General features: G+C 32.1%; 1 protein-coding gene across 2 annotated transcripts; it reads right to left on the bottom strand.

Annotated features, from left to right (window-relative positions):
* Positions 1-2,286: 2,286 nt before the first annotated feature.
* On the bottom strand, positions 2,287-12,993 carry LOC115887617 (propionyl-CoA carboxylase alpha chain, mitochondrial-like). Of its 2 annotated transcripts, none has more exons than XM_030907085.1 (9): positions 12,817-12,993; positions 11,568-11,750; positions 8,492-8,659; positions 5,091-5,338; positions 4,505-4,702; positions 4,089-4,421; positions 2,938-3,576; positions 2,695-2,882; positions 2,287-2,519 (listed from the first exon to the last, which is right to left on the bottom strand). In XM_030907085.1, the coding sequence occupies exons 1-9, from the start codon at positions 12,874-12,876 to the stop codon at positions 2,404-2,406; spliced, it is 2,133 nt and encodes a 710-aa protein (XP_030762945.1). In that variant the 5' UTR covers positions 12,877-12,993; the 3' UTR covers positions 2,287-2,403. The 2 variants fall into 2 exon arrangements, with proteins under 2 accessions (XP_030762945.1, XP_030762949.1); XM_030907089.1 differs by having other exon boundaries at positions 2,288-2,519; positions 12,840-12,992.
* Between the last annotated feature and the right edge of the window lie 1,371 nt (positions 12,994-14,364).

Here is a 14,364-nt window from a genome sequence, read left to right as displayed (position 1 = left end):
CTCTTCAATATCTAAAGGTTCAACTGTGGATCTAGTATGGATTCCTAGCCATCTGGGTATAAGAGGTAATGAAGATGCTGATAAGATTGCTAAGACTGCGGCAAATGATGGAGATTTTATACCACTTGCATTTTCTATCTCTGAACTTAAATTTCTACATTTGTCCATAATAAAAAGTGGTATCCAGGCAGAGTGGGAAGTAACAGGAGATTCAAATAAGCTATATGAATGTAAACCTCAATTCTTTCAAGTTTCTGTAGCTCGGTCACTGTCCAGAAGTGAGGAAGTCATTTGGAATCGGCTCAGGTTGGGTCACTGCCATTTCTCCCATTCTTTCCTTTTAAAAGGCGACCCCCCGCCTAACTGCTCTCATTGTGGCAACCAATTAACAGTGTAACACCTCATAATAGAATATCCCTCCTTCAATAATTTAAGATAATCATTTGGTCTGAATGGCGATCTGGCTTCCGTTCTTGATGCTAATAACTTACATTCTTTGTTCCAATTTATTAGGGCATCAGGTTTGGGTTCATTAATATAGTTTAATTTAACTTTAATTTGATCTAAATGGCCCAGCAGCTGATGCGGCTTATATAAAATCCTTCTTCTTCCTCTTCTTTCTTTTTATTTTTTCAGACACAAAAACGAGATTTTATATGTTAGTATATGATATAAATCAAGATTGATTGACGTATTCAATTGTTTTCGGTTACTTCCCTATTTCACCGGAAATTACTACCACTTTTGATTTTTAAGTGACACTTCGGTTTTTTTTCTTCATTTGATAGAATGACATATCATATGTCAACTGTTGACATTTTTAATTAAAAATACTAGCATTTTAAATTTCAATTAAATACCAAGTGTGTGGTACCAAATTATTCGTAAAAAATGAATTTTCCAAACATGCTTATGTGCCTCCCTAGTTTTATTTGTCAAAATTGAGGTATCTAATAATCGGCCAGGTCAAGACACGAAAAACATTAGACAATCAAATCTATTTTTCCAAGGCTCCTTGATTAAAAATTAGTTTTTAACACAGCCATGGCACTCTACATTAAAATTTAAAATACCAATTGTTTAAGAGAATGTCAAAAATTGACATATGAAATGTCAGTCTATTCAGAGTGTCATTTACTATCAAATAAAGTAAAAAAAAATCGAGAGTGCCGTTTAAAAATCAAAAGTTGTCATTCTGGAGAAAAAGGAAGTGACCGAAAACAATTGAATATGTCAATAAATTTTGATTTATGTATTATGTAAATTTTCTCACATTTATGTCAGTATGAGAAAAAACAATATGGCGATATTATTATATAACTTGGTAATATTTGAGGGGTAGTTTTATCTCGTTGGAATTTGACTTTAAGACAGTTTAAGCAGAATCGTGGTTAAGAAATTACCCAACTTTTTGGAACACCCTGTATGATTTTTAAAAAAAATTCAAAATATGTAAAAAAACCAAATAAATTATGCTTGTCCAAGCGTTTTTCCGAAATACTAACCGTTTTTTAAATAACAAATATTGCAATATTTGAGGGGCGTTTTCACCCTCTTGGAATTTGAGATTCGAGAAACTTCTCCTTATCGAACCTCTACACCCCACAGTCAATCCGTTTGCCAAAAATCAGCTTTAAACGTCAAGCAGTTTAAGCAGAATCGTGATTACTGAATGGTCACATTTTATGAAACACCCTGTATAAATTTATAAAAAATCTTAAAATATGTACAACAACAAAATAAAATATACGTGTTTAAGAGTTTTTCCGAAAAACTCACCGGTTTTTAAATAAAAAATATTTTAATATTTGAGGGATAGTTTCACCCCCTTAGAATTCGAGTTTCGAAAAATCCCTTCTTATCGAACCTCTACACCCTAAAGTCAATCTGTTTTCCAAAAATCAGCTTTTTACGTCAAGCGCTGTAAGCAGGATCGTGATTAATCAACCAGATCAATGACCAGATTTTTCGAAACACCCTGTATACATTTTTAAAAAATCTTAAAATATGTAAAAAAACAAAATAAAATACACGTGTTTAAGCGTTTTTTCGGAAACTTGACCGTTTTTTAAATAAAAAATATTGTAATATTTGAGGGGTGGTTTCACCCTCTTGGAACTGGAATTTCGAAAAATCCCTTCTTATCGAACCTCTACACCCTAGAATCAACCTGTAGGCCAAAATTCAGCTTCTTACGTTGAGTGGTTTGAGCAGGATCGGGATTAATCAGTATGTCAGTCACTAGGATTTTATATATTAGTATAGATTATATATTTGAGTCTAATATCTTTAATCACAATACCATTTAATGTAAATTCGAAAAATTGCTATATATTATAAATAATACTTTCAATTTAAAATATAAAATAGAAGAAAAATAAAAATAATATAACAGTATCACTTTTATTCTAATTGTATTAAAACATCGCCTGCTGATACTTTATCACCAACTTCAATATTAAGCTCCTTTATTTTTCCACTCGATGGTGCTACTATCAGATTTTGCATTTTCATAGCCTCTGTAACAAGAAAATTCAATAGACCGTTTGATCGAAGAAAAAAAACGGTGTCAAGTTGCCTTGGAAATGACAATCAGTGACATTTTCCATAATTTAACGTAAAGTACCAACTTCGACGCCGTTTTTTTTATTGTATTGGTTTCAACCAGTAAAATGCTAAACATATCAAACTAACCTAAAACACATAACTCCTGACCATCCAAAACACTGTCCCCTTCAGAACATAATACTGACTTTACTAATCCTGACATGGGAGATTTTATTTTATTTGCCTTATAGTTGTTAGTCTTTTTGGGTATTAAACTGAAGTATTTTACAGCCTTTTGTGATAATATTTTTAGTTTATAATTATTTCCATAAAATCTACAAATTATTATAATTATTTACAACAATAAAAAATACATTAAAATATATTTACATAAGTTCAAAAACACCAGTAACATTTTTGGATAATATTTGAAAAATATTTATTTCTCCATTTATATTTAATTCTAGTATAGGTTTGGCAAAGTTAATGTTGCTTTTATCTATATTAAATACATTTTCATCCACTTTACATACAAAACGTCCATTACAATCGCTTACATCAACCTGAAATACTTCGTCACCTAATATTACATGTAAGTCCCAATTTTGCAACACTTTTGATCGTTTTTTAAACTCAAAAATATTTAGAAAATTCCTGCTTCTAACTTGATTGGCTGCAAACAGCACACACCCAACACCCACGAGTTTATGTTTTTCTTTTTCTTGAAGGTTTAAGCCTTTGAAACCTTCTGGGTAGACTTCGGGTAGAAAGCTTGTACTTAAACTCCCTTTTTTATATTGGTCTTGCATCAATATATCTCTAAGTAACGGAATGTTGTGGGTGATACCTCGAATAACGTAAGAATCTAAAGCTTTAATGCTTTTTTCTATAGCTTCTTGCCTGTTTTCTCCATGACAGATTAATTTTGATATTAAAGGGTCGTAGTACATACTTATTTTGCTACCCTCTTCAACACCACTGTCACATCGAACACCCGGTATGTGATGGGGTTCTTTATATTCATGCAACCTAAAAAAAAAATAACTCAGTATTTTGTTTAACTAATGTCTATAATTTTGTAGTGGAGAATAGAAGAAAATATGCTTGAGGAAGAATAGAAGAAAATATAATTTTTTTACTGCTATATGGATTATTTTTCATTAAAAGTCATTGGTGAGGACTGAGTTTTATTCATAAACAGATAATTTTCATACGTATCAAAAATTATGAAAAATAATAGATGATTCCATATAAGTTTGGTTGTGTGTATTATAGCGAGTTGCTGATGCTTTAGAAATAGGAATGTCAACAGTCAAAAAGATTGGAATGATAAATGACGAAGAGTTCAAGAAAAAAATATTAAATGCCGAAAAAAACGGAATTCGCTCAATCAGTAATATAGGAACCTATAGGAATGCACTTAAATTTTTCTAAACAATACGAACTGATCTCAGACACACCCTAAAACTCATATTTGACAAATGATGACGTCAAGGTGGACGATGGCTGAACAGTCTTTACTTTATTTCATTTGTAATTACCTTCCTATACTAGGCAATCCAAAACTCTTGTAAGGATCCTCTGCATAAATTCTTGTTTCTATCGCCCATCCATTTATGCCAATATCTTCTTGTGAGATGTTTAACGGATGTCCTTTAGCAATACGAAACATCTGCTCCACTAAATCAATACCCGTGGTACATTCTGTGACTGGATGTTCAACTTGAAGTCTCGTGTTCATTTCCAAAAAGTAGAAGTTCTTGTGCTTATCAATCAGGAATTCGATAGTACCCGCCGAGAAGTACTTTAACTTTTTGCAGAGCGATATAGATTGGACCCCCATTGCTCTTCTTGTAGTTTTATCTAGAAATACACTAAAAATAATAAAATATGGTTTTGGTGATTTAGATTTTGGTTCTCTAGTTCAGATGGATGCATTTTTGAGTTATATTATTACCTTGGTGCTTCTTCGATCACTTTTTGGTTTCGACGTTGTATGCTACATTCTCTCTCGTTCAGATAGATCACGTTTCCATGTGTGTCTGCTAGAATTTGTATTTCTATATGTCGGGGATCTTCTACGTATTTTTCTATTAGGAGTCTGTCGTCTCCGAAACCGGATTTAGCTTCTTGAGATGCCAATAGAAAGCCTTCTCTAAAATTAAAAAAAAAACAATAATACACTGAATCACTTGGATTTTATAGATTTTAGGTTTGACGACTGCAGAGCTAATGGCATGGGTCTCAAACCATTCCATATACCGTGCTGGCAACTCTTACTTTTGGGTCTGTTTGTACAAGTACTTGTACAAACCAATGTTTGTAAAAGTACCTTTGCCAGCCCTTAGCATATATCAGCTATCACTGAAGAGAATAAACCATTATAAATCATTTTGAGCATAAAACTTATCGTTAACTTGAAATTAAGAATTATGCAGACAGCATCTCAAGGAGTTCCATCGCTCCCGTTAAGAGGCAGGGAAGTTCTTTCGGAAAATGTTATGTCTGTTATACTTACACACTTAAATGTCTTTTGCTATTACCTTGCTTCCTGATCGTTTCTCGCCACTCTCATGCCTTTACCTCCTCCACCAGCTGACGCCTTGATCATAACCGGATATCCGATGTCTCGAGATATGCGGACACACTGATGCAGGTCCTTAACAATCCGGTCGCATCCGGGAATGACGTTCACTCCGGCCGCCAGCGCCGTTCGTTTCGATTCGAGTTTGTCGCCCATTCGGCAGATGGCGTCAGCTGTGGGCCCGATGAACACCACGTTTTCCGATTCCTGAAACAAGTACGTGTCAGATTGGTGGCGAGATCGGAAAATAATCTAGGATAGATTCAAACACTGTTCGTTGTGATGTGAAAATGGTAATCTTGTCGCTTTCAGATTCGCACTGTCGCTTTCAGATTCACACCGTCTTCGATATGCCTTCGCTGGCCGAATTCCGAATTAAAGCAAATAAGTGTTTTATGCGTTGACCGCATAATGATTGGTGCCTCCACCGTACATCAGTTGAGTCGTAAGGGGAAATCAAATCAGTCTTGTCACGAATTCCCTTATTGGGTTGCGTATCTTTCCAATTCTTTCAATCAACGATATTAGTATTAGAATTGCTATGAAATAATTTTCAACTTAATTTTTATTGTTGTCGATCCAATAATATATAATGTGTTCTTTTTTTATAAATTGGATTAGGATCGAAAGAAATCAACAGAAGTCCTTTGTTTTAAATTTGTCGACGTTTCGCAAAATTTATTTGCATCTTCAGGACACTACAAAGTTAAGAGAGCAAAAATTACAATCAAATAAAAGCTTTTTCAAAAATTTAACAAACAACTTAAAATACATATCAGTGGAATTCCACACATATACAATTGGTAAAACTACCTTAATGTTAACAATTAAATAAAATATATGTATATGTTACTCACATTTAAATCTGGACCTTCTTAGTCATATCCATTAATACACGGATGGTATAGAGGGGAGTGGTATATATCCCTTTTTTCCTTTTTAAACACATAACACACTTACATAAAAAAAAACATATAACACAATTATGTATAGAGAAATATCACGAAAATCTTTTCCTTTCACAGACAAGCAGTGCAGATGTACCTACGTTGACCGTATACAGAGAATGAACATAAAAATGATCAAAGGAACTTTCTTTTGAAATCTAATCCTACCGCATTAGTAGAACACAAAATAGAGACAGGCCATAACTTCGATTTTGACAATACCACTATTTTACAAACACAATCTAATTATAAGAAAAGATTATTTGCAGAGATGATAGAAATCCAAAAAAACAAAAATTGCGTTAATAAAAGAACAGACGTAGAAAACCTAAGTACAGCATATTTTAATATTCTTTCAAAAATTAAATAATATAACTTCAAAATAATGGTTTAAATCCAAATAATATTTTTATATGTTTTTTTTTCAACTGTTCTTTATCTCCAGGTAAAAATTATATTAGTATTTTATCAACTAGAATTAGATTGCTCTCTGTATACGAAGTCAACGTAGGTACATCTGCACTGTTTGTCTGTGAAAGGAAAAGATTTTCGTGATATTTCTCTATACATAATTGTGTGTTATATGTTTTTTTTTATGTAAGTGTGTTATGTGTTTTAAAAGGAAAAAAAAGGGATATATACCACTTTCTCTATACCATCCGTGTATTAATGGATATGACTAAGAAAGTCCAGATTTAAATGTGAGTAACATATACATATATTTTATTTAATTGTTAACATTAAGGTAGTTTTACCAATTGTATATGTGTGGAATTCCACTGATATGTATTTTAAGTTGTTTGTTAAATTTTTGAAAAAACTTTTATTTGATTGTAATTTTTGCTCTCTTAACTTTGTAGTGTCCTGAAGATGCAAATAAATTTTGCGAAACGTCGACAAATTTAAAACAAAGGACTTCTGTTGATTTCTTTCGATCCTAATCCAATTTATAAAAAAAGAACACATAATTTTCAACCTTTGATCCTATGTCATCCATAAATTGTAAATAAACACTTACGAAATATTTTTTGTTTTTTGATTACATTTTATCCAATAATTAATAAATTATCTAATATTAACGATAAAAACATATTTATCTACAAACAATGAGCTTTTTGCACCACGGCATTAAATTTAATTAGTTCAAAAAACAAACTTAATGTAAATATGTGCTAATTATCGAAAATATAAATAAACATGATGACAATTTAATATGTTTTAAAAGGCTAGTTAATATTATATATTGCAAGAGTTAATTTGAAACTGGAAAATCAAAAGAATGTATGACGCTATATATTTTATATATGAGTTTTAGTTAATAATAATAACGTTAATTAACTCTCCCTAATAAATACATATATTATTAAATTACACTTTTATACGATATATTTTAATATATTATATATAAAAAATATTTTTTCACGAATTTTAAACTACACCATTTAAAAATCATTTTTAGTAAAATATAAATAGTTATTTTTGATATAAGACGATAAAGATGAATTCATGAGCGATGAAAATTAATTTCGGGAGACGATAATGCAATTTTATCGTCGTGTATAAAACAATATTTTTTTTCATAACAAGTTTTATAAAAATACATAGATACATAGATACATTTTAAAAAATATTCGGAAATTATTTCAAGGAATTTATGACGAGTAGAAAAAATATTGTGCTGGGTTGGCGTTCGTTTCTATGTAATTTGACAAATAAATAAAGCTGTCTCTTTAGTTGTGAGTTTTGAGTCAATATTTTTTAATTCTCTTTCGTGTCGATTGTTGATGAATTAGAGCCAGAACTGGCTCAAAACGAAATAAGTAAATTACCAACAGATATTCAGGCTGAGGCGACAAACGCCATATCCAAACTACTTCCATTTAAATCCCGAATAACTTATGAAAAGGAATACAAATATTTTCAAAAATGGAAGCAATTAAAAAACGTGCGAGAAGAAATAAAGTTTTTAACCTATCCTCGCTGTTAAAGTATCATTTAATCTACCCTTGCGGTTAAAGTGCTATTTTATCTACTATTTTTGATAGCTATAAGGCAATTTTAACAGTTGCTATGGAAAAAATAAATTACAACCTTTCAAAGGCCAGCTGGCAGGAAGCGCCATTAAAAAATAAAAAAGAGTTCGGGCCAAGTAAATGACGTTTAGGCTTGACCTCGCCAAAATTATGATCGATTGTCATTCCTCAGCCGACTATGACGCCGTTTTTTTCGATCGTATGACATAAATTTGCCCAACAAAAGAATATTTGACGGTGACGGTTGTTCTTTTGTTTGTCATTTTAATTGAATGAAAGTAGAAGGTATGAAAGTATAGTAAGTCCAAAGTAGATACATTGTCTGTCATTTTTTTTATGTCGTCTGTCGAAACAAAGCTTAGTAATACATGAAACCATACCAATATTTTAACGAATTCTCGATTTTCTGACAGAAATCCGTATCCAGGATGAACAGCGTCAGCATTTGTTTTCCTAACTGCTTCCAGAATTTTATCCACATTCAAATATGATTCTATTGCTGAAGAAGGTCCTATAAAAACAGCTTCGTCCGCCATTTTGACATGTTTCTAAAAATATTTGACAAAAATAAGGTATTGTGAATATTAAAAACTTGATTACACCCCAAACACATTTTAGGTTTGATATTCTTTTTTAATGTTTTTTTTTCTTTTTGAGCACCTTGTATGGATTTGTCAAAATAACATTCTGAATACAAAACTAACATATCATATGTCAACTTTTGACATCTTTGCCTACTAATTTTTAACCAAGGATCCTTGGAAAAATATATTTGATTGTCTAATGTTTTTCATGTATTTTCCTTGCCGGTTAAAAGATGCCCAAATCGTTTTTTAATTATAACTCATTTTTCAAATGGAACTAGGGTGGCTCATAAGCATATTTGGAAAATGCATTTTTTTTACGAATAGTTTGGTGCTACATACTTGTTAGGTATTTCGAGTCAAATTATCCATATGAACACAACCACATGCATTAGCGTAATTAGCAATTTATCCTGGGGTGGGCCGGGGGCTGGGGTGCTGGTGGAGCACACAAGGGGCCTAGGGCTTTTGTGTTTTTAAAATTGAAAAATAATTTAAAAAACACGTTTTTTTAATAAAACGTTTACATGAATTTCTCTATCAATAAATTTCATAGACTTGGTTATCAAACTAAATCTACAAATTTTCTAGAAAAATAAAAATTAACATAATTTTTGAACACAACAAAATAATATTAACTAAACAAAACTAGAAAACGTCATTTTTACTGCATCACAAGCAAATAAAAATTAATACGTAGCCAAGAGTCATAATTCAGGATTTCTCTGGGGGTGCCCAGCAGTACCGAGGGGGGGGGCTCCCCAGGGCACCCCTGTAGTTACGCCAATGACCACACGACACTCTAGATTGAAATTTAAATTATCATTTTTAAGCGAAAATGTCAAAAGTTGACATATGAGATGATGACATGATTGAATATTCAGAATGTGATTTTTTATCGAATAAAAAAAATATCGAGGGTATCATTAATTAAAATCAATGACTAAAGAATACAAGAACATGTAACGCCCATATACGGACTGCAGCAAAATTTGTTACGTTAGACGCCATCAAATTGGAGCTTACGGACGAGTCACCACCACGTCAACAGCGACAATTTAAGCAATTTTTAATAATTTGTTGTGTGTAGTGAACTTTGTATAAATTTTATTACAATGGTGATGTGTTCAGCTTTCAAGTGTAACTTATTAACTAACTAACTGTGAAAAATAAAGTCCCAACCCTAGTCAACATTTTTCTTAAGCGCCTATTTGTGCGGTTTGAAGATTTGATGCAAAATCCTGCAATACCGCATTAGAAGCTTTGAATAAGAAGACTAAGGAAGGAGCGTATCAAAAATCTTAGGTCCACCGCGATGGTACTCAAATATGGCCGACTTAAATTCCGGTTTATCAGTGCCGTTCTAATTTTATTTAAAAAATGTAAAACTATGATGTAGGGTAGACGTGGGGTAGACTCAATATTTTTTTTTATTTTCCGTTGTGAATAAATATTGGTAGTTATTAAAATTGTTATAAAAACATATTATTATAATAAAAATAGATAAGTTTTAATAATTATTTATTAACACAAACATCCGCTACGCTACTGAAGCAGGTAAGTCAAATTGACGTATCTAAATTCTTTGACATCTAATCTTTAACAAGTAGTAAATAAAAGCAAAAATGCAAGAAAAAATATATAATTAGTTAATTTAAGTGAATTTCATAAATGTACGGTTTACTACACGTAGGTATATTATATAGTCACTTACTAGCGAAAAGTTGTTTTCACTCGATTTTTGCCGAGATCTACCACACGCTACACAACCAACTATTTTAGAGTCTTTTTCGATAAATCGCGTTAGTGTCACTGTTAATTTAAGTTCTGCCACAATTTCCATCTAGATTTACTACCTTTATACAACTAGATCTTAGTAGTAGAATAAATAATAAATAACATAAAATAAGCTCTGTAAAGACTGACAAATCCACAAAATTTCAAATCAAATTGAAATGTGTCAAATGAATCGTCAAACAGGACTGTCAATGATCCCCACCCTAGAGTCCTTTTTCCGCCCACCATGCATGAATACATGGATACCATTATGCTCCTTCCTTAGTCTTCTTATTCAAAGCATAGAAGAGATGTATTAACCCAACTTTTATTTCTTTTTAATACATTTGATTTGTCATTCAGCTGTCTACATCACTGTATTACACGTTAAAATCCAGACCACGCAGTTTGGATGACCAGATAGGTATACCGAGAGTTTCACTTAATTAGTATTTTTGTGCTAAAAAAATTCTAAAAAACAAATCTTTTGTAAACCATAAAATTTTGTTTTGTATGCAACTGCATACATAGTTACCTTTATTTTCGCGCTATTTCTAAAATTATTTCCGAATAAAAAACGGTAAATATTTGGTGTAAAACATGAATCGAAAAATAATTGAAGGGGCAAACATGAAGCAATTTTTGAACGGTGCATGTCGATCCGGTTTTTCGGGAATAGGGTTTGCTTAAAAGAACAACAAAAAATTAAAATTTTGTTTGTAGCTGCTCCGGTCGGATTTTGTAATTTATTCCGATGTTTACCGGCTTTGTAATTCTTTCCGCATGTTTTTTCACAGAATTTTAATTGTTTGTCTACGGAAATTCACAACAGTTGAAATAAATGCACCTGTCTGTAATTTTCTCTTTCCAAAAATAATTGTAATACACAGAGATATCAGAAAAGAGAATATATAGTTTCGCAAAAAAACTTTAACTAAGTTTTTTTTTCACACAACTAGTTTATTAGAAGTTTTAGGATCAAATATTGATACAAATCTGGACATATTTAGTGTTATAAGTTTATTTGGTGTGATCTATATGTATAGTTTGCCTTTGACGATTAATCTAATACTGCATAAAAAAAATAAATACTAACTGCTTGCGAATCTGCAACGGAATAAACTGCTACAGTTTTTATCCCCATCTTTTTGGCCGTTCTTATAATTCTGCATGCTATTTCACCTCTGTTAGCAATCAACACTTTTTTAAAAGTGGCTTCGTTTGTTTCGAGCACACCAGACAAGTGCAGATGCCTCTTCTGCACGTGCAAGAATTTTTCCTGAAAATAACGAACCTGGTGATCATATTTTAAATTTAACACCAGTTGACATTTATTTACTTAAATGCGATTAATAAATATTATATATTATATTGTGTTATACAAAATCTAATATATAAAATTCACGTGTCACAGCTTTATACAGGGTGACAATTTGAAAACGAACAGTATTTAATATTACCTCTAGCGATGATAGTATGCAAATTTGGCGAGAGAAATACGTTAATTTACATATCAAGAGGGACAATTTTTGAGGCCTTTGTTGTCGTGTTACTTTCAACCCTTTGACCCCCAGGGCACCTACCTCTTAAATTTTAAATGGCAACCCCTATTTCTTTTACCATTTTTGTTGTTCCTTATAAAATTCTCAAAAAAATAATGCAGTGTATGTAGAATTCTATAAGACACACAAAAATGGTAAAAGAAATAGGGGTTGCTATTTAAAATTTTAGGGGTAGGTGCCCTGGGAGTTAAGGGGTTGAAAGTACACACGACAACAAATGCCTCAAAAATTGTCCCCCTTGATATGTAAATTGACGTGTTTCACCAAATTTTAATACTATCATCGGTAGAGGCAATATTAAATACTGTTCGTTTTCAAATTGTCACCCTGTATAGTACTCAAACTCCTCCGAAACGGCTTAACCGATTTTGATGAAATTTTATAGTGTGTAGGTCTGTGAATAGGTTGTTATCTATTTTTTATACCTCTGTGGTACAGTGACAAGGGTGGTCCACCTCAATTTTTTTTGAACAAAATTTTTTATTTTTATTTTTTTATGATATGGCTTTAAAAATACATACAACCCTAAATTTTGACCCTTCTACCATCAACCCCTATTCTTTAATAGTGATATTAGTAACTCAATAATTTTCTACCCCGTGAATAAAAATGAATGTTGTCCCATAAATATATTTATGTGGCAAAACAACGTTTGCTGGTTCAACTAGTATTAGATAATATTAATTATCAACAATTTTATTTTTTAGAAATTATTTTCAAATAAATATTATTGATTTATAATAATTTAATTATTTAGTTGATCATATTATTGTTTAGACCTACCCTAAATATATTACAACACGTACAGGAACTCCTCCAAACAAACAACTTTTTTAACACCATTTTCAAACCAGAAGACCGAACACTAACAACACTAGACGTGATAAATCTCGGAGTCGACTGCAATGAGAACCATTTTTTCTGATCGACACTATGAATAAACAGACAACAAGGACAGATATTGTTGGTGATTTCGTCCAAAGTTCGGGCATCTCTTATCAAGAAAAGGCAAAAAACATTCTTTGGTGTTAATAAATTCTATTGATAAATTTGTTTTTATACGAGAGCAATAAAATTGGTATATTGTAAATGTCAGAGGTTAATTGATTGGATCGTCTAAAGTGCGAGATGCATCATCTCTTTGTTATATCTATTATGAAAATGGGAATGACAAAACAAATGGTAATTTCAATGTATTCTCTCGTTCTGTAAAATAAATTATTACAATCTTTTGTAGATCCAAAGAATTTTTGATTTCTCTTTGTTTTTGACAAGAATTCACCATTAAAGGTTTTTCGCATTTGTTTTGTTTACACCCTGTATCAATAAATAAAAAAATATACGCGATGTCTCGCACAATATTTTGTTCGTCCCTCGTATTTAACAGTACCGAAAACATTTCCCATTACATTCCAAACAATTATTAGTACAATCTTTGTCAGATTTTCTCTATGTGTATAAATAAAGACCCACCTCAAACACCTACAAAAGGAATTAACAATTGAAACGATCGTCTCTGACCGTGCAAAATTTAGGTCGCAAGTGTTTCGAACAGGATAACAATTAAATAGATCGAATAAGACAAAATTTCACGGTCCTTATTCAAATTATAACCCGTGGGGGATGACAAATATGGGTAGTTGATAAGGGTAGAGGAGACGGCATATAGCACGGCCGAAGAGAAAGGCGGTTTTCGGGGAGTTATGCGCATCAAATCGGCGGAATTATTTTACACAAAAGCAATTTAACAAAAGGCCGCAATTTCAATTATTTAAGGCAGATGCGAGCGTGTATTTGCAAGCGTGCGCGCTCGCCGGTCCTACTACCGTAAATTCTGGTAATTGTTAGTTTCGAAATCCTTTTGCGGAAGCAATTTGCCGCGGATGCGACGAGTTATGGCGTTTGGGTTTCGGTTTTGTGTCTTTCTTGCTTCGTTAAATTAGAAATCTATAGCATTAATTGGTTAAAAATATTCGATTTCCATTGACCTTCTTTAATAACTAGCTGACCAGCTAACTTCGTACCGCCTAACAGTGATGTGAGACTATTTTTGTCGTCTTATGATAGTTTTAGCACGGCATATAAATCACACGGCAGGCTAACTCTCTTTGGCGGGAACGCTACGCGCATACCGTCGCGCACGCCGCCATTAGGGTTTCCATCAACAGAAAGTAACCAGTGTCGTAATTTCTTTCATCGACTGCGCACACTTTCGGCTGATTCGAGTCAGTAGCGTACGGATTAATTTATTTTGTTTATTTATTGAGTTATATTTTATAGTTGTTGTTTTATTTTTGTTTATTGTGTTATATATTTGGTTTTTCTAGTTTA

Source organism: Sitophilus oryzae, unplaced genomic scaffold (genome assembly GCF_002938485.1).
Source record: "Sitophilus oryzae breed Bouriz unplaced genomic scaffold, Soryzae_2.0 scaffold_1165_pilon_pilon, whole genome shotgun sequence".
Classification (NCBI taxonomy): domain Eukaryota; kingdom Metazoa; phylum Arthropoda; class Insecta; order Coleoptera; family Curculionidae; genus Sitophilus; species Sitophilus oryzae.
This window is presented reverse-complemented; position numbering and strand designations above follow the sequence as displayed.

Excerpts from the sequence above, each read along its gene's own strand:
- LOC115887617 (XM_030907085.1), bottom strand. The coding sequence starts at position 12,876 with ATGGTGTTAAAAAAGTTGTTTGTTTGGAGGAGTTCCTGTACGTGTTGT. Across the intron at positions 8,660-11,567 it reads CCGTTGCAGATTCGCAAGCA|AAACATGTCAAAATGGCGGA; the intron begins GTTAGTATTTAT and ends AAATATTTTTAG. Across the intron at positions 2,520-2,694 it reads TCAGGAGTTATGTGTTTTAG|AGGCTATGAAAATGCAAAAT; the intron begins GTTAGTTTGATA and ends TTCTTGTTACAG.